The sequence below is a fragment of the Giraffa tippelskirchi genome, chromosome 9, assembly GCF_054371585.1.
Source record: "Giraffa tippelskirchi isolate mGirTip1 chromosome 9, T2T-mGirTip1v1.2.pri, whole genome shotgun sequence".
Lineage (NCBI taxonomy): Eukaryota > Metazoa > Chordata > Mammalia > Artiodactyla > Giraffidae > Giraffa > Giraffa tippelskirchi.
Window position 1 is genome coordinate 20798729 of NC_137283.1, and position 20938 is coordinate 20819666.

General features: G+C 44.2%; 1 protein-coding gene across 3 annotated transcripts in view; it reads right to left on the reverse strand.

Moving 5' to 3' along the window:
* ITPR1 (inositol 1,4,5-trisphosphate receptor type 1) overlaps nucleotides 1-20938 on the reverse strand; it is a 324295-nt gene that overhangs the window by 125892 nt on the left and 177465 nt on the right. For 2 of the 3 annotated variants that reach the window (XM_081528188.1, XM_081528187.1), the window contains 4 exons: nucleotides 13769-13889; nucleotides 10800-10984; nucleotides 6546-6694; nucleotides 5521-5632 (listed from right to left, as the gene is read on the reverse strand). In XM_081528188.1, the coding sequence (XP_081384314.1) occupies nucleotides 5521-5632; nucleotides 6546-6694; nucleotides 10800-10984; nucleotides 13769-13889 (567 nt within the window). Of the gene's footprint in view, nucleotides 1-935; nucleotides 969-5520; nucleotides 5633-6545; nucleotides 6695-10799; nucleotides 10985-13768; nucleotides 13890-20938 lie in introns of all 3 variants that reach the window. The other variant, XM_081528186.1, reaches the window with a different exon arrangement.

The following is a 20938-nucleotide window of genomic DNA, read 5'->3' on the forward strand; positions in this document are numbered from 1 at the left end:
TTGGTCTACCAAAAGAATGAACAGATATCTGAAGAAGTAGACCAGAAAATTAATTTTTAAAAGTCAGATAAAAATTTTTCTAATGTGCTTCCCTTTCCTAAGCAATTAGACTCCCTCAATTACATATATTAATTCCCCCAATTAATCCTTTCTATTATCAATTACCAAACATGTATCACATACTATAGATGTGGCAAGAAATCTTGAAAAATATTTACAGGAGAGAAAATATTTAGGAGGCCCTCAAATCCCAAACAAGATGGCCACTCATGAGTCTCCAGGGTAATTCTGAATAAATGAAAATAATTTGATACCTAAGTATAGAAACCATCAGATGACATTTCAGTTTCTCGATCTCTAGGTGGTTTTCCTAGAATTGAGAAGCCAAGGATATAGCATATTCCGAATTCCACTGCAAGCCAGCAGCTAAAAAGTCTTGAGATCGCTGTAGAATTCACTCTGCACTTTGACAAAATTTTCTATGACCCCTCACACTTAACACTTCCCAATATGCAGACCAAGAGAGCAGTCGTTTGTTTTCTGTCCCTACTTGCAAACTATACCCATATAGTTATTTCTTTTTGCATGAGTGCTTCACATACAGACGGAAAAGCATCAACACTGAGTTTCAGAGATCTGTTAATAGCCAGCGCCAACCATAATTTCAGCTGAGCTTCTAGACAGTGAATGATCGAAATTTTATCACAGTTTAGAAAATCTTTATCTAGACTCAGATGGGCTCCAAGGACAAATGGCAAACAAACTCATGGGAAACGCTAACATAGACACGAAGGACTTGACTCACTCCCAGAGGCATGCTACACAGAGTCAGATACTGGATGCTGCACAAACTAGGGGACAGGTCACAGAGTTCGCTGGGAGAGGGTCATGGAAACATCACTATGAGACACTTAAAAACAGAATGAAATTAGGACCTCAGCATTATCCAATTCATCAATGGAGATGAGCTGGAAAAGAAAAAAGGGGGGGAGAAAAAGAAGGCAATGTTAGAACAGGAAATACAAGCGAGCTAAGGGTTAAGAAGCTTTGTCACTGTATTTCTCGTCGCTGACTCCGGTTGGAGCATCTTTAGAATGCAACCATCTTGAGAAGTGTGGGCATTCTGGACACCACCACATCCTGACATCTCGGGCAGGGTGCTGCCACACTTTGTTTACATGCCAGGCATCAAACCTCGCAGGTCAGGACTTCCCTGGTGGTCCAGTCGTTAAGATTCCATGTTCCTAATACAAGGGGCGTGGGTTTGAACCCTGGTTGGGGATCTAGGATCCCTCATGCCACACAGTGTGGCCAAGAAAAAAACAAACAAAAAACCTCGTAGGTCACTGAACCAAGAGCCCTGAACGGCACCTTTGTACTCCCTTGTAGGAAAACTCTTGAACTGAGCTGTGAACGAGGGCAAGATCCTCGATCAAGAACCGTGTCCTTTCAGAAAAGGATGGGGCAGAGTCGGGTTAAAAGCTAAACTCCCATCAACTCAGCTTAGGAGAAAATTCTCTCTTTGGACTCATTATACCATTGAATGGGGGTGGGGGGTCTCGCATCCAAACTACCACTGGGATAAATCAGACCCAGCTTCAATTTAAGCAAGCTGTAAGACCAACGTGTTCTCCAGCCCAGATATTTCAAATCCTGTTACTATTGATTAAAGAGACTAGATTCCTCCAAGGTGATTAGTGCCTACCTGAGTGATATTAGGAGTAATGAAATGATTTATTAGCATCAAGTTCAAGAGAAAGAAAAAACAAGATTAATGACAATTATGCATGTTTAATGATAGATGGAGGATCCTTGATTTTTTTAATTATGTTTTATTAATATTTATTTCATTTTGTGAATTTAAACTCCTACCAGAAATACTGGTAGCTGGAAATGTTTATAGCTTATTTGCCTAGAGAAAAGAAGCACTAGTAATTAACAGGGGATTGACGATTCATAAGAAATGAAAATCCTGACATTACTTGAGGTCAAAAACTCTCTAGTAGTGTAACAGGTACCATTATTCAGAAGAAAAATGGATTTTAAATAAATTGAGATATTCTTTCACATTAATTGTTGGGCTTTGAATTTCTTTCCAAAACTGTGACTCTTATATCAAAAATATCTTAATAAAAATCGTACAGTAGGTAATAGAGCAGCCAATATACAAAATAACTGTGCTTTCTCTTCAAGCAGGGTCTAGAGGCATGAATATATTCTATGAATTATAGAGATATTCAGGTTAAATCTTAGAGATGTTTAGCGATGTGAGGTAACTATATTTTTAAACATGGTTAAATCTGTAGATTAAAAGCAGAGTTGGCTAGGCCTTGCACACACAGAATGGTTGCAAAGCCCTGATTTTATAGTTTATTAACTTTGAAAACATTGGCAAGAAAGACACAAGAATCACATGAAAATGTATTCCATCATTATTCAGGTGATCCTTTTTAATATTCCATTATATTATACTATCCTATATTCTATATTAATACCACTCTCTGGTAAAAACTGCTGGCCCATTTGGAGACACAATAGTAAAAGATAATTTCTTCTCGGCAATGGACCGGGACAAGTGGGCTGACCACTGGCTTCTCATAGATATGACTCTTAAGGCCTGATCCAAACCACAGGTGATGTGAGAGCCCCACAGACCAGAACAGATGACTATGAAGACTCAGGAGAGGGCAGGGAGTCAGAACAACCCTGGACATCCCAGAAGAGTGTTAGTCATGGGACAAGTTCCACTTAAGAGGCAACAAACAGGAAAACTAGGCCAAGACGACAGAAACGGCATTCACACTTGTCTTTGTGTCCTGAGCACCTAGTTCAAAGGACACTTCGTTTATTTTATTGACTAACACCCACTGTGAGGGACAGGGAAGCCTGGCATGCTGCAGTCCATGGGGTCGCAGAATCAGACATGACTTGGCGACTGAGCAACACTCCCCACTGGTTTGCCTAAGAAAGGTTAGTTCTCACCAGTCCAGGTTTGATGCATGAGACAAGTGCTCAGGGCTGGTGCAATGGGATGACCCAGAGGGATGGGATGGGGAGGGACGTGGGAGGGGGGCTCAGGATGGGGAACACATGTACACCCATGGCTGCTTCATATCAACGTATGGCAAAACCCACTACAATATTGTAAAGTAATTAGCCTCCAACTAAAATAAATAAATTAATAAAAAAATAAAAAGAAAGGTTAGCTCTTTGGATCTGGGTTCATCCCACCCTTGAAAGAGTTGGCTCGTCCCATATGCCGTGCCTCTTCACTCAAACAGCGGCAGCCAGTAACCCATCAAAGGCAATTTTCCAAAAGCCTTAGTGAACCAGGAGAGAGTGGAAACTAACAGTGAAACTGGAAAAAACACAAATCATCTAACGCCCCCCTGCCCCCTTTTAAAGGGAAGGGTTGAGCAGCCTTTTCCAGCAGTCTGAGCCTGGGGCCAGAAGCACGGGGTGTCTGTGTGGTCGGGGCGGAGCTGCTGACTAGCACGGGTTTCTAGAAGGTCTTCCTTGGTGGCAGAGCATTTCCCGCACTTGCTTCTAGTATTTTCACTCTGACCAGGGGGATGACAGCTCCAACCTGATGGGAAGAAACTGTCATCCTGCCTCCAAGCCTCTCTCTGCGAGGATGTGACTAATTTCTTCACCAGAAGAAGAGGGATTTGAGCTGCAACCTCAGAAGCTCTTCTCAACTCTCGTAACTCTTTCACAATGACCTGCATCTATTGCCCTCTCGAAGCCCTGGCTCTGTCACTCTCCACAAGCTTTCTCACAGGCAGGGTGACAGCATCTTGGATCCGTGTCCCCAGGGGCTAAGACAGCGTTCTCACTGTTGGCCCCCCATGGGGAGGGAAAGGCAGCAGGAAGCATACCTTCCACACAGCCCCGAAGACCCCCGTGTACTTGTCTGCCCAGCAACAGACTCTCCATCAACTCCTTGTACTTATACTTTCCATGTTCCAAAAAGAAAACTTACTTGAAAGTATAAGCACAACTTACAAAGTTCACTGGAGTAGAGACACAAAGCTTACCTGAAGAACCCTGGCTATAGAAAGAAACAGACCTTTTCAAGAGGAGAAAACTGTGGTCCCCGCATTTTAAAATTGTGTTTTCTGCCCCAAAGGTACAAATAAATTCACAGCTGGTTAAGGTCCCTTTGGTAGAGTTTATCTTATTAGGGAAAGTGAATGCCTTTAACTAGAGTCAATTTTTTAAAAACACTTCTTAAAGTTCACGCAAAGAAAAACAAACATCCTGTGGAATAAATGGTTATTATTTACTTATCTGATAAGTGTATTATCTGTTCTCCTCACCTTATAAAGGGCAAGACCTACCTGGGTGTCTACACAGTGCAGACTGGTCATCTCATTACTGCCCATTTGTACCAGTGTTCCTTGCTTTTATATTTACAAACTCTATTCTGGCATATTTCCACCACAAAATTCCTCCTGAGTTATAAACACTTATTTTCTAAGTAACATGTATTCAAGTTTGAATTTGTATATTTTACTAGTTTAGATTGATGTTTAAAAGCATTGTGGTTTGGGGCCAGTGGAAGAATGTAAACTGCAAAAAGGATTGTGTACCTTTCTGTTTTATTTGCTTTTATCCAAAGATCCTCACAAGTTGAATTGCTCTAATATTAAGGACAGACACTGTCTAGGTTAGAAAGCAAGATTCTGACAGTGTTTTAGGCTTTCAAGAATCTAGTTGTCACCATCTCTTTTGACAAGGGAGGCTGTGATTTAATTATCAAGCTTTCCTCACAGAGATGAATAAAAGTTATTTACTGTGTATTTGATAAGTCAATGATATCAGCACATTTACCTACTCAGAATAGGCTCATAAAAGTGGCTTCAAGATAGTAAATGAATATTATTGCCTTCAAAGAAGACTGGTGAGACTTAAATTCAGGCCCTGTTTTTCGCTGGGGGCAGAAAGGAGGAGCAATGGGGCTCTTTGTATCCCACTTGGACCAAAATCGGGGGTGTGAGGGTTGTTTTCTGTACATCATGGCTCAGTACATGTGCTAAGAAGTCTCAGCTCCCAGGGATGGTCCATTTCCCAATCTCAGTTAGAAAAGGTGACATGTCTGTCTGTCTTCATTCCAGTTAGAACTAGAGGCAGTTTCTTCATACACTGGGAGGATTGTGTAACATCTCACCAGAAAGAAGCAAGTAAACCCACAGGTATGCTCAGCTGGAACCCAAAATTCAGGGACTCACACACCTTGGTACACAAGAGGCATTTGCATTCTCACTGGGAATTTAAACAGACGGAAAAATCTTGTTGTTCCTATTTTTCTGAATATAGATTGTATGGCAAACAGCCTAAAAGAGACACCTAAGTGTATACGACTCTAAAGAGAGACTCATATGATTTAATTACCTTCAGGGCAAGAATAGGTTTTTTTTTCAGTCAATATACCTGAACTAAAGTAGATTTCTAAGTGCCCCCACTCTGCTTCTGTCTAATAGAAACACCTGGTTTTCACGTGAAAATAAAAGGCAGTACCTTTTCTCCATAGCCTCTGTCTTTGGTCATCATCTCTCTGAGGGTCTGAAGGACCTTAATGCAGAGTTTCTCCTCATTCTCCTCCAACAGCTGTTTAGTGTGCTTGATTAACCTGAATGGAGGGGAAAACCACGAATTACATCCCTGAAACAATTTTTAAAGTAAAAAAAAAAAAAAAACTTATTGTAACTAGTCTGCTAATGAACTAATACTTTACCAAAGGCTCCCAGACTTAAACAGACTTCCCGGCAGTCCCTTCACTAACAGCTGGTCGGTGTCTCAATAGCGACACCTGCTGGTCAGCATCAGCAAACAGGTCCGAAGGGAGACAGAGGCGCACTCAGAACTGCTGTTTATGGAGTGCAGTTATTTACCCACTGAGGATTGTCAATAACGTGGCCAAAATATGTCAGCAGTGAAGAAAAAAAAATGCCAGCAGTGTAAAAAAAAAAAAAAGAACTTCAAGAGTATGATGGTTGGGGCAAACACATCGTTCTGTTTATCCAGTCTTATCCTTTGACGGGCCCAGAAAAATAAAAAAGCTGCAGAGTTCATGCTCAAGCTAACCAACCAACCAACCTTAGGGTGAAAATCAGACAGCGACCTCTGGTCATGGGACCAGTTGCTTCTTCTCGATTATGCCCCACGGCATAAATCGAGAAACTACAAAGCTGCTGGGAAAAGACTGTGAGGCCCTGGTAGGTCTGAGCTTTCTGAGGATTCAAGGGCCAGGGGTTTTGGAGTCTGTATGTCAGTCCACGGTGGGCATCCTGCCCGCACGTGGGAGTGGAAGATGAACGACCGGGCGTACGGTTCTCAAAGGAGAAGTTGTCACCAAACAACAGTGTCGCTAAGGAGGACTGCAGCTACTCACTTCCTTTAGAATGGTCAGAACAGACCCCCAGCACCAGACCTGGTTGTTTTCATCAAACACCAGGCCAGCCCCGCCTTCCCCGGGAACCAGTGCTGCATCTGGTGATCGGAGTTCTGCCCCACCAAGCACTGTGGCAGGAGGTGCTGCTTACTTGCAGATGAAGCCCCCGCTTTCACACTTCCTCCTGGCATCCGTGTTCTCCGGGAAGAGCAGCTCGGGCCGGTGGAGGACATCCACCAGCACAGATAACTCGGCCTGCACCAGGGGCCGGAGACGGTCCTCCAGGGCCGAGACGATGTCCTGGAACGGAAGCACGGCCCTGGTGAGCAGCTTGGGCAGGAGGCGACCCCGGGAGGGTGGGAACATTCATTTCTGACCTGAGGCATGACCACAGACTAGGCTGGGTTACAGTAACCTCAGCACCGTCTGGTATGTGCCTCAAGTTATTAGACATTGCCCAACGGTTACCTGAAGCATTAGACCCTGACGCAGAAAACAGAGAAATAACAAAGACATAACATCCTTCCCACCCGCTCTGTGAGATGCTCCTTATGCTACCCAAGGGATCATTCCGTATGTTTTAAAACAGGATGCAAAAAGTACATTCGACAACATGGAAAGGGGTCTACAAGTGTAAAAAAAAAATGGCCAAACAATAGTATGGACTCTAAGATCCACTTTTTATCAGCAACATTAATGTCTAAAGGATACGCAGCAAACATTAAAACATCATTAGTGGTTTTCTCTGAGAGGTGGGATTACAGGTGATTCCAGTTTTCTTCTATTTAGTGGTACTTGTGAGTATTGTCAAATTATTTCCAATGAGCATGAATTATTCATATAATATCATATAAAAATGAGAACACAAATGAATGAACATGCTGTATCAACATGCTAAATACATGTACCCTGATAGCATGATGGTCTTCAAATGCAAAACACATAGCTGTAGGAAAGGAAAACAGAGAGAAGTTGAAAGAGCAGCAAAACCAACACAACAAACACCATATAAAGGCAAATGGCAGGAAAACAGATGAGAAATTATCTCCAAAAGATGCTAAAGTCTGCCGTCTGGCTTGCTAACCGAGAACCAGGCTACCGGCAAGCTGGCTAAGAAAGGCAGAACATAACACGCTGGGGAAGATCAGATAATTAACCAGGAAGCTTTGCAGGGAGAAAGCCCACTTTAATTGCATTCATCTCAATCAGGGACCCAAATTTCATAGGCCCCAAATTCACAAAGAATTGAGTGATCTTTTATCTAGAAACTAAAACTTATGAATACAATTCTACTTCATCTTATATTTAACAAAATTTGTTATCACTCATCATCTTTAGGATGCATTAAAGAATACACAAATGAATCAAACTACTTTGGGCAGGGGGCAATCTTCCCAACAAGATTATGAGAGTACACTGCAACATCCCTTAGTTTGGACTGACTTTCATACCACAGTCAGAAAGAGGGTCGTTTTGGCAAAATTCTTTGAGAATTTTGTCAGTTTCCCTAACAGTTCCCTCTGGGAAAGCACCCAATTTCCTCTTCTTCAACAGTTACAGGTCCTAACTCTGGCAAATCGTTATCTGTCTCCAACTTTTGTACAAGATTGAAACAGTTCTTCGGCATCGTGTTCACGAAATCTTGCATCTTTTGCCAGGTTGGAACTTCACATTGCAATTGATTTGCATTGTATTGTCAAATGTAGAACATTCGGCAATCGGGGAGAGACCAACAGACAAGGATGGCGAAGCGATGGGCAGGGGGAGATGCCAGTGTTAAGTGAGGGGGATGTCTGAATGGGGGTTAATCATATAAGCGCTTCATTTGCAAGTTAATGTTCTCACATTATGACAACTTTTGCCGTTCTGAGCAATCTCGCAACTGCAGGGACTCAGACAGACAATAACTCATTAGATAAATGAGGATCGCTTTGGCTACTGGTCAAGTCTTTAAAACAAGCGCTGCCTAAACTTATGTATTTTATTCTGTTACCCAAGAATATGCATAATGATCTAACAAGAGCACTGGTGTGTTTCTAAGCCACGGATAATTTAGTTTGAGCAGGAGAAAATGCTGTGTGTTCATCCAGTTATGATTCTACAATCCAGTGACCTTCCTCTTTCTAAACCATAGTGGGGATCAGGAAACCCTCCATGGGGAATCATGCTACCTTTGTTGAAGAAGTGGCTCTGTCATGACAAGGCTGAAATTCCTTCCTTGACCTGCAAAACCCCTGCCCGTCCATCCAGCTCTGTGGGCTCTAGCCAAGCTAACCTTCCTTAGGTCTCTGTGCCGTATTCTCCCCTGTACAATGGTCTCTTCACATGCTCTTCCCTTCCCTTCCATTCTTTTAAGTCAGTCCTCCTGTCCCCTGGTCTTGCTTCCAATGTTCCTTCCCCAGCAATGCCTTTGTTGACCACTACCCCCAGCTCCAGGCAAGATGAGCTTCCTCATCAGTATTTTTCATAGCACTGCTCACTCCTTTGCAGTGTTTGTCTCTCTTACCATTTTACTTTTATCTGTGTGATTTGCTCATTGTTTCTCTCCCTTCCAACACTGGAGACTCCATGAAGGTCAAGATTATTTCTGGCTTTGGTTGCTGTATCCCCTGTGTCTATGGTGGGGCTGATGAATGCATCAATGAACTCATTTGTCTTTAGGTAACCCACTCCAGTACTCTTGCCTGGCAAATGCCATGGACGGAGGAGCCTGGTGGGCTGCAGTTCATGGGGTCGCTAAGAGTCAGACACGACTGAGCGACTTCACTTTCACTTTTCACTTTCATGCACTGGAGAAGGAAATGGCAACCCACTCCAGTGTTCTCGCCTGGAGAATCCCAGGGGCGGGGGAGCCTGGTGGGCTGCTGTCTATGGGGTCACACAGAGTCGGACACGACTGAAGTGACTTAGCAGCAGCAGCAGCAGCAACTTGTGTAACCCTCAGAGATTCATTTACTTCACCTATTCATGATAATTATTATGGTCATAAGGATAATGACCATAATAATATTAATAAGAAGAGCAGTGATCAAGTGACCTGGCTCACTACTTGCCGGCTTCTTTGTGCTTTAAGTGTATTGCATTTTCCATTGCTGTACAAACACTGCAGTATAAATGATTTTGCAAGCTCTTCTTCAACAAATGGTGGTCTATGTCCTCTCCCCTTGAACCTAAGTGGACATACATCATTATCTTGACCCAAAGAATATGACAGAAAGGATGCCATGTGATTTCTGAAGCCAGGTCGTTAAGGCAATATCGCTTTATACTTATCTATCTCTCCAGACTTATACTCGGGACCCAGCCGCCATGTTGTGAGGAAGCCCATATTCTATGGGGAGGCTCCATGTAGATATTTTAGGCGAGAGCTGAGGTCCCAGCTAACAATCAGTATCAACTGCCAAACATGCGAATAAGTGAGATTTCAAGATAAGTCCAAACACAATCACCATCTGACTGCAATTGCATGAACAAACCTGAGCAAAAAACACCTTGCTGAGCCCAGTAATCTCCAGAAGAGTCAGAGAATAAAATAGTAGCTGCTGTCATTTCTTAGGCAGGCACAAGTTACTGGAACGTCTTAAGTCTCTTAATCTTCATATCAACCCCATGACGTAGGTGTTACTATTAGATGATTTTACAAGTTAGGAAATTGGAGAAATTAAGTAACTTCCCTAAGGTTATGCATTTCTAAGCAGTGGAGCCACAATCGGGCACTGGCTTAAGACCCCACTCTGCACCATGGCACCAAGCTCATCTGAAGGATCTGTGATTCTCTAACCATGGTCCATGTGTCATCTGTGAGGAAATCACCTGAGGTGCTTGTTCAAAGGAATATGTTAGTTAATATTACGACGTGTGTTTAAATGTTTCACGTCATCTAATCCTTACTACTCTCCCTCTTAACAGAAGAGCGCGTCTCTTTGTAGGCACAATGTGAACAGAGTAGAATCTAGCTAGAATTTAGTAACACTTTTATTTTCATTTGGCTCATGTGATATAAAACTCCTCTCTCAGTTATGATTACACTTGTTTACCTACCGATTCAAGAGGCCAAAATCCCAAGATGATGGAAAAAAAATGGCAGCTGTTACACTCCTATTCTAAGCATCCTCTTCTGACACTGATTTATTCTTTCCTAATAAGTGACAAGGGACTTCTTGAAAAAGAGATTCGTAAATCCATGCACAGCCTCTGAGACCATGACTTTGTCGGGAGTTTTTCTGGGTCCCAAGGAGCTTTGCTCTCCTGGCCCAACACACATATCTGCATTTGACTACTCACTCATCACACTGATACCTGCCTGGGGCCAACCCTGGATTTCCTCTGGCTCAAGGAAGCCCTTCCGTGTGGGGAGCCGCCTCGGGCTGGGTTATGGGTCGCCTCCATCAGGACCGGGCATTACCTGCAGCCTCTCGATGATGTTCCGGTAGTCCCTGGAAGCAGCCAGGACCGAGTCTCTGCGGGCTGCGTTGCGAGCTGTCAGTCGCCAGTTCATGGCGGTTTTCTGCACGAGGTTGTGGGACTTGAGGAAGAGGTTGTTGACCTGACTGTCCAAGTCCACGGGAATGGCAATGGCCCGACTCTTGGCTGCACAGGAGAGAGGGGGCTCGTGAGCCCACAGCTCTGATGAGAGAGCCCCCCAGAGACGTAAACCCACCCCATCATCCCACAGGCAGGCGTGTCCATGCCTACAACGTTAGCATGGATACGCAGTTCAGCTGAACCTCACTATCTGTTAGGTCGGGTTTTCCAAAGTGAATTCTGAGGCCAGCAGCTGTGAGGGAAGTTACATGCTCCAAGGTCACACGGTTTAGGTAGGTCCAATGGGCTTCATCAATGAATGACTTCATAGGGGCTCAGATATATCTATACATTTTAAGAATTATCAAGACAGGGAACTCATCTGAGCAGTAAACTGCTTTTTGAAAAATTCTCCGGTTTCGTATTCTTTCAACCATCTACAAAATGCTGTTTTAAGCCAAACATAGTACAAAAGACAACATCTACTGTGACATAAGCTATTCTATCCATACAGGCTGTTGTTTTCCTTTTAACTACCTTAAAAAAAAAAGGGCAACTCCAGTCTCATCATGAGAAAACCAGTCAAATCCACAAAGGAGGAACATTCTACAGATACTTGACTAGGACATCTGAGGATGGTCAAGGTCATAGAAAATAAGGAAGGTCTGGACCCACTCCAGTATTCTTGCCTGGAGAATCCCATGGGCAGGGGAGCCTGGTGGGCTACAGTCCATGGGGTCGCAGAGTCAGACATGACTGCGCATGCACACATGAAAAACTGTCATAGACCAGAGACAACTAAACGTAATGTGGTGGCCTACGTGGCACTGTGAACAGAGAAAGGACATTAGTGGAAAAGGGCTGAAAACCAAGTCTGGAAGTTTAGTTCATAGCAATAGGCCAATCTCAGTTTCTTAGTTTTGACAAACATAGCTGGTAATGTAAGATGCAGACATCGAGGGAGACTGGGTGAAGGGTATATGGGAACTCTGTGTTATCTTGGCAGTGTTCTTGTAAGTCTAAATTTATTGCCAAATAAAAAGTTAATTTAAAAAAGTTAGATAACCAGACGAACAATCCCTTCTTTCTATCTGGGAGATCCAACAACATTAAAAAAAAAAAAAAAAGCAAGACAACTCTTGCCTGTCTTCAAAGCTGCATGCCAGCAGAAGCACAAAAGTGCTGGGGTTCATGGGCTGTGCAGTTTTCATGGTCTACTGTCTTACAAACACCAACGTTCCTCGCCTTTTCTCATCACTGCCAAGACTGTTAAAACATTTCCTCTCTCTGATCATCACTGAGCTAGCAAACTCAGCAACTTGCCCCACTTTTAACCAACAACCTCAAGAGGCACCATCATATATGGGCAGAATTTGGGGTTATCTGGGGATCCCATCTCAGGGCCCTATTTTATCACATCATGAACCTATAATTACGTACATCCTTTCAAAAGCCTAATCTCTTATTGTGAAATAGTGCCACGTAAATAATAAAAAGACACAAGTGCCTGCCATACTCATATAAAGGGAATTAGGCAGGGAAGACTGCGATCAGGCGACAAGCCCAGCGGAGCACAACTGCTCAACAGCGCTGAGAGCTACGCGTCTTCTCTGGTGTCTCCAGGGATCTAAAAAGCTACCAGAGGCAGATAACCCTTCGCAGTTTAGGAAGGAAGGCTTTCCCTTTTCATAGTATTTATGGGGAGGGGGTGGAACAGGGCAAGGGAACAGAGACCGACAAAATCAGGGTGAAGCGATGGTCGTAACTTCCTTTCAAAGCTGCCGACAAGGGGCGATGGGGAGCAGGAGGGGAGGGGGTAGGGGATGGAGAAGCTTCACCTCCGAGAGGCAGCAGGGAGCAGACCGCTGAGGTCATTTCCCAGGCAGGTTGGTAAGGAGTCTAGGGGTCCCCAAGGAGAGAGGGGTCTGCAATTCTCAAGGAGGAAGAAAGGACAAACTTTTTTTTCTTTTCTCTCTACATTCCTTAGGATTATATAACAATAATGCATCCTGCCTGAGGACAGTCTCTGGATTAAACCTTCTGGCTAATCCTGTTATCTTAGAGTATATAACTCCACTAACACTAGTGGAGAAGGCAATGGCACCCCACTCCAGTACTCTTGCCTGGAAACTCCCATGCATGGAGGAGCCTGGTAGGCTACAGTCCATGGGGTCGCACAGAGTCGGACACGACTGAGGTGACTTAGCAGCAGCTAACACTAGCAAGCGGGTACTCTTTCTGCCCCCTTCTGATGCCTATGTCAGAAGCTTTCTCTATCCCTTTTATACTTTAAAAAAACTTTATCACACAAAAGCTCTGAGCGATCAAGCCTCGTCTCTGGCCCCGGATTGAATTCCTCTCCTCCGGAGGCCAAGAATCCCGGCCGTCTTTTCGTGGTCCAGCAACAACCTTTCACCACCATCTCTGACAAAGGGTGTTCCCCGGGGGTGGACATGTGCTTTGCATGAAAAAAAAGTTCCCATGTGGTCAACTATGTTTACTGGATTCAACAAATGCCTTTCTCAACGAGGGGCTTCCCAGGTCCTTGAATACACTTGAGCACACTGGAACTCGCCAAGACTTGCCTAACATTTAACCATGCAATCTGGCTTTTCAAAGCCCATCTTTCTTTGGGACTTGCTGGCTCTGAACTTTGGGAGGTGCTGGCTTGGAGAGATGAAAGGGAGGTTTAAGAATCAAGAGGATCGCGGTTCCAGCCCTGGGTCTGCAGCCTCCAGTGTGAGGGAGCTCCGCAGAGCTATGGAGCTGGTGCTCTGTCCAGGGTGGCCTTGATCACTGCTGGGTGGCCTGTTTGCACCGCGTGAAATCCAAACCGAGGCGGAGTCTTACCTACATCAGAGAGCACCCGGATGCAGCTCTCCACCGAGGCCTTCTGGCTCGGCATGAGCCAGTTGCAGTGGTAAACCCGGAACACACCCTGCAGCAGCTGCACGAAGACAGGCTGGCGAGTCTGCAAGAAAGAGGACAAGGAGGAGGCCGTGTGAAGACATTTATTTGTGAGCGACCGAGAAACTGGTCAGAAGCAGACACTGCCCTGAACCACAGGTTCACAGACCCTTAGGCAAGAGTGGGAGGTGGTGGCCGGTGATGAACGGGATTCCGGAAGTGGCCGAGCCAACGGAGGACAAGTCAGAAGCATTTTAAGGCAATGCACAAACTTGATGCTAAGTCTGACCACTGGACGGAGCAGTGGGATCACAGCCTCAGTGCTGGTATTCTTGTCTCGTTACCAACTGGCTGTGTGATTGTAGGCAAGTCACTTTACTTCTCTGACCTTTAACTTCATGCAGTATATAAAATACAAAGATTGAGGCTGACGAACTCCCCGAGTTCTTTTCAGATGTTATATGAGTAGAACCCATACTTTTTAATCAGCGTTCATAAAGTGGGTCTCACCTAGAATACTCCTTGTTTATTTCAGGCAGTGTCTCCAATGATAAAAAGAGACTATGGTTCTCATGGTGACTACGCACAAGTGTTAATTTGCCACAGGTGAGTACTTGCAAGTTAACTGCAGAGGAGGATTTATCCCTTTCCATGAAACTTTATACTCATTTTGAAATAAAAGAACTCAAACAACGACTTTAGCAATCTGACACTGACTCCTGAAGGCATCTGCAAACTACAATTTTGGTCTCCATCTGAAGCTATCCACATCAGGGTAGCTTTAGGCCTGCATGGCAAAGGTCACCATGGACGGTACAATACTGCACTGGTCTGCAGTTTTAGGAGGATGTACGTGCATATCCCCCCTGAAACACAGGAGGACTTAATATAGCAAAGAAAAAAAGTACTGAAGATATACTACAGAACTTTCTTAGACGAAAGGAAAACAAGTGTAAAGTGCTAGGGGCAAAGGAAGATCACTGTAAGAAATTAAAATGGGTTATGAGATCGTTTATATGTGGAATCTAAAAAACATGATACAATTGAATTTATTTACAAAACATAAGTAGACTCACAGATATAGAAAACACACTCGTAGTTACCAAAGGGGAGAGTGATAAATTAGGAGTTTGGGATTAAAATATGCACGCTACTATATATAAACTAGATAACCAGCAAGGACTTAGTGTATAGCCCAGGGAAATATACTCAATATCTTACAGTAAGCTACAATGGAAAAGAACCTGAGAAAGAATAGACAGTGTGTGTGGATAACTGAATCACTTTGCTGTACATCTGAAACGAATGATCAGCTATACTCCAATATAAAATAAGAGTGAAATTAAAAAAAAAAAAACAGAAGAAGCAAACAAATGCCCACTCTACTGAGGGGATAGCAGAGTCTTCCTGAGGGGATGTCAGGTCTTGGTGACCCGGGCTGGTGTCACATCCTTGGAGACCGGGCAGCCTTGGGCCTCGAGGCTGGACTGTCCTGGGGCTGAGGAACCTGGGGAGGAAGCGGCGGCAAGCGAACCCACCCCTCAAGACCAGTAGTGGTGCCCGGTTTCCCCCATCTCCAGATCCAGATAGGCCCGCCTATAGCTAAACAAAGCCTAGTGTACCCAGAGGAAGTCAGACCCCCTAGACTGGAAGAGTCTGGAACAGTCCCCCAGTCTCCAGGTGGAGGTGCCACCTCCAGACTCCATCCTTAGAGTCACCCTACCCACGGAGACAGAACCCTCAGTAAAGCGGTGTTGCAAGGGTTGGGATTTGTCTGGGGGATGAAAAATACGGGAAAGAAGTAAGGAGACACAAGCCCCTGTGTCTAATTTACAGCCCACAAACCTTACTCTTACTAAGGCTCTGCTTGTCCAAGGAAGCCCAGCTGGGCATGAAGAAATGCTGCCGCCTTGTGGCCGTTTCTCATAACAACAATTTTCAAACGCGCGCTGATGGGCACGAATAGCAAGACCTGTTGGGCACGAAGAAATGCTGCCGCCTTGTGGCCATTTCTCGTAACAACTTCAAAAGGAGTGCGAATGAGCACTGAATATTCAAGCCCTGCGGAGCTGTAAATGACATGTGACCTCAAGAAATACCTTGGTGTAGACCATCGAAAAATAATTCAAAAAAAGGCAGGTTTTCCAGAACCCTATTTCAAGAGGTAAATCTTACACTGTTAAAAGAAAAATAAAAACACATGAAAAGATGCTCAACTTCGCTAATTATTAAGAGAAATGCAAATCAAATCACACTGAGGTATCACCCCACACCACTCAGAATGGTCATCCTCAAAAAGTCTTCAAAGAATAGATGCTGGACAAGGCGTGGAAGGAAATGGTGCCCTCCTATGCTGTTCAACAGAACGGAAATTGGTATAGCTACTACAAAGAACAGCATTGAGAATCCTAAAAAAACAGAGCTACCAAATGATCCAGCAATTCCACTATTAGGCATATATCCAAAGAAAACCTTAACTCAAAAAGACACAAGCATCCCAACTTTCACTACAATCCTATTTACAATAGTCAGGACAAGGAAGCAACCAAAATATCCAGCAACAGGTGAATAGACAGCACAGGTGTGGTCCATATAGACAACGGAATATGACTCAGGCTTCAAAAAAACACGCACACAATGAAATAATGCCATCTGCGGCAACATGGACGAACCTAGAGATGATAATACTAACTAAGCTAAGTCAGAAAGAGAAAGACAAATATCGTAAAATATCACTTAGAGGTGGAATCTAAAAATTGACTCATATGAACCCGTTTACATAACAAACAGATTCAAAGACTTAAAAAATCTGACAGTTACCAGAGGTAAAGGTAGGGGGTGAGGGATAAATCAGAAGGTTGGCATGTTAATATGCCATAATATGGCATGCCATATACACAGTAATATAAACATATTTTAATAAAATAGACATCAACAAGGACCTACTATATATCACAGAGAACTCCATTCCACTTAGCACTCTGAAATACCATAAATAAGTGAAGAGTCTAAAAAGCAGATATGTGGATATATAAGTGAATCAAATTCAACAAATACAACAATGTATATAAACTATCCTCTAGGGGATCTTCCCAACCCAGGGACTGAACCCCATCTCTTATGTCTCCTGTATTGACAGGCGGGTTCTTTACCACTAGTGCCACTTGGGAAGCCCACAAAAACTATACAGCAAAGGAAAAATAAAAAGAAAGAAACAAACAAAAAAGAAAGAAATGCCTATCACATCCCTGGAGCCTGCGCAGGCTAGGGTCACAAGGCTGGACTATGCTGGGGCTGAGGGAGGTGGGGAGGATATACTAGCTAAGAGACTCCCTTGGACCTGTAGTGCCTGGGCCCCCCAGGATGGAACCACCATCCCCAGATCCAGGCTGCCCTTCTTAGACCTAAGTCAAACCCAGTGCCTGCAAAGGATGGTGGACCTGCTGGGCAGGAAGACCTCTGCAAACTCACCTGGTCTCTAGGATCCTGGTGGTGGGGTTCCCACTTCCAGCCTCCTTCCTTTGGGCCGCCCCACCTACCTGCCATCTACCTACAGCACCCTCAGCGCAGCACTTCTGCAGGGCTTGGGATTTGTTTCGGGGTGGTGGGCAAGGGTAAGTGGGAAAAGGTAATGAGATACAACCCTTTGGGTGTCTGTTCGGGCAATTTTCACTCTAACTTCCAACCCAGAAACATGCGTTTCTCTAAGGCTCCGCTTGCTCAAGTTACATCAGTGGGGAATGAAGAAGCGCGTCTGCCTTGTGGACGCTTCCACGACTACAACTTGAAAACCCTTCAATCTGGGCACTTAAGAACCCTGCCCTCAAGAAATGCCCTGTGGGAAGTAATTGAAGATGAATTTAAAACAGGGCTGACTCTCAAGAAGCCAATTTCAGGGGCTAAGTTATCCTCAAATTCTTTAAAAAGAAAACTCCCATGAAAACACACTCAGCATCCCTAATGATTAGAGAAATGCAAATCAAAATGATGAGGAGGTTATTCCCAAGCAACAGGCATTAAAAAGTCTACGCAGAATAAATGCTAGGGAGGGCCTGAGGAAAAGGGAACTTACTACGCTGTTGGTGGAAACGTACACTGGTAACAACCTCTACACAGAACAGTATGGAAATCCCTTCAAAAAAAAAAAAAAAAATAGGGTTCCCATGAGATTCCAAGATTTCACTCCTGGGCGGGCATGTCTTCAGAGAAAACCATCCTTCCAAAAGACACAGGCACCCCAACAATGTCTGTGGCACTATTTACAATAGCCAAGGCATGGGAACAACTGAAATGTCCATCCACAGATGAATGGATGAAGATATGCTACGGATACCCAATGGATTAAGACTCAGCCATAAAACAGGAGAAAATCATGCCATTTGCAGCAACAAGAATGGACTGTGAGATGATCACACCAGGTCCGATAAGTCAGACAGAGCAAGACAAACATCAGATATCACTTACACATCACATTTAAAAACTGATCACAGTGAACTGATGTTCAAATCAAAATGAGACTCACAGACAGGAAACTTAGAGTTAATGAGGGTGAAGCTGGGCAGGGCCTAAGGAGAAATTAGGAGGTTGGGATTAACATAAACACAGTGATATTCATAAAATCGATGATCAAGGTAGACCTACTGGAAGCACAGGGAACTCTACTCAACATTCGGTAATAACCTACATGCGAGAAGAATTCGAAAAAGAAGAGCTAAGGGCATAAGTGAATCAAGTTGCTGCAAGACTCAAACACACGCAACATAGTGTATCAACTGTACTACAATAGAAAAAATAAAAATTAATGAAAATAAGTCCTACTCTGAACCCATCAAACCTCAGTGACCCGGGCTGGTGTCACATCCCTAGAGACTGAGCAGGCTTGCGTCCCAAGGCTGGACTGTGCTTGGGCTGAGGGAGCTGGGGAGGATGTACCAGCTGATGAGGCCGCCTTGGACCTGTAGTTCTTGGTCCCCTCTGATGGAACTTGAGATGGGGACTCAATGGCCTAACTTCAAGGAAAAAAAATCCTTCAACTAAATGAATTCAATTGAGCCAACATTTATTGAGCATCTGTTCTTTCCCATCTGGCACTTGAATAAACAAAAGATGAGTCAATCGGCCAGAGCAACTGATTCCTAATTTCCTATTCTAATGGCCAATCTGGGGGCACCAGCTCATGCAACCTCTTGAGCTAATGAACATGGCTGCCCAGCACCTTCTGCCTGAGATTCTCCCCTGCTTAGTTCTCAAGGCTCTGTTTTGCTCATGAATTCCATCCTGAGGGCAAGATAATCCCTTAATCTCCCTCTGGCCTGTTGTATAATCTGTCCTTAATTATCTGTGCTCTGCCCAGGACCTTTCTAGTCTGCTTCTTCTTTTTCCTGCCAAGACATGCACTGGCAAGCATTAATACTTGGCCTTCACAGTTCCCTTCTCCTGAGTCTACACGATTCATTTGCTCACTTAACAAATGAGCACCTTCCAGGGGCAGGCATGGTGCTCAGGATAGAAGAGTATCTGAGACCCGTCTCTGTCCCCCTCACCCCACTCCATTGTAGCTGGCGGTCCAGCAGGACACAGTACAAGCTGCCAGTTGTTAAGCAACTACCGTGTACCAGGCATTGTGCTAAATATTCATAAACATTAATTCTCCCAGTCATCGGCAGGTCACACTGGGTCATCATCCCAGTCATACTATAACCTTGTTTAACATGTAAGAAAACGGTTCTGAAGCTCCGAGATCTCCCCAAGTTCATAGAACTGGGAAAGACGGGAAACCAACTCTGTCCGGCTTTAAAAGCCTCCAAAGATTTTTTTAAAAAAATAATTTTACTTATTTATGGCCAAGCTGGTTTTCTGTCCCTGCCAGAGCTTTCTCTAGTTGCAGCCGGGGGGGTTACTCTCTAGCTGTGGTGTACAGGCGTCTCATGGTGGTGGCTTCTCTTGTTGCGGAGCACAGGCTCTAGGGTGTATGGGCTTCAGCAGCTGCAGCTCTCAGGCTCAGCAGCTGCGACGCATGGCTTAGTTGCTCCGCGGCATGTGGGATCTTTCCAGACCAGAGATGGAACTCACATCTACTGCACTGGCAGGCAGATTCTTTACCACAGTGCCACCAGGGAAGCTCCAAAAGGCTTCAAAGTCCTGTCGTTCCTCCCAGAACCCGCATTTCCAGCCGCGCCTTGGACATTCCACTCGTGCCTTAAATGCAACAAAACTCCAAGTCCACCATTTTCCTCCCTCAGAAACACAGGCTAAAGAAAGGAAGGAAAGGTATGAAACACAAGAGGCATGACGGACGGAGGTACAAATAGCTGGGGAAACAATGCAGGCTTTTCAACAGATAAATGAGACAGGTTAGGACAGCTTCGAAAACAGTATTCCTTCAAAATAATTATTCTAGGAATCCAGCTTGGACTATGTATTTTAATTATATTTGGATAACCAGGGCCTCGCTCAAGATGTAAAAGGTTGAAGATTGATATCTCTGGCCACTCCTGCCTAATAATTGGGTTAAACGTGGTTTCAGAGAAAAGGCAGGGGAAGGAGAGAGCAGGGACCAAGACCAAAAACCCAAAACACAAATTCCTGTTTAATGGTTTCCAATTACTTTGACTGGCTGACATTGACATTTGGTTTTGCAACACTGTTTCTCAGTCTCTAGGAGAATGGGAATTGCCTCATAGCAATGGTCACTTTTAATGACAAGAGAAGCAAGTTCATCCTGATTAACCAAAGCAGTTGGCTCTGAGTAGAACGGCTCTTGGTAAGGCGCACATTTTGGCCTCTAGCAACTCATGTGCTTGGGATCTGACAAGTTCTTCCTCCCCAAATGACACAAAAACCATGTACAGACATTCTAAAGGTGGTATTCTAACTTAATGATACTTTAGAGATAACCAAAGGCTAGCAGTTAAGCTAAATTAGACAGGTTACCAACAGTTCCTAAGAAAACATATCTCACTAAAAATTCCAAAATTCAGGTTTTAGAGTCAGACACATCTGGGTTGAAATCACGGTTTTGCCAATTAGCAGTGCTGACCACAGTTGAGGATGGTAATTTAATCCCCTGAGCCTCAATTTGTTCAGCTGCAAAATGGGGATAATACCGTGAGT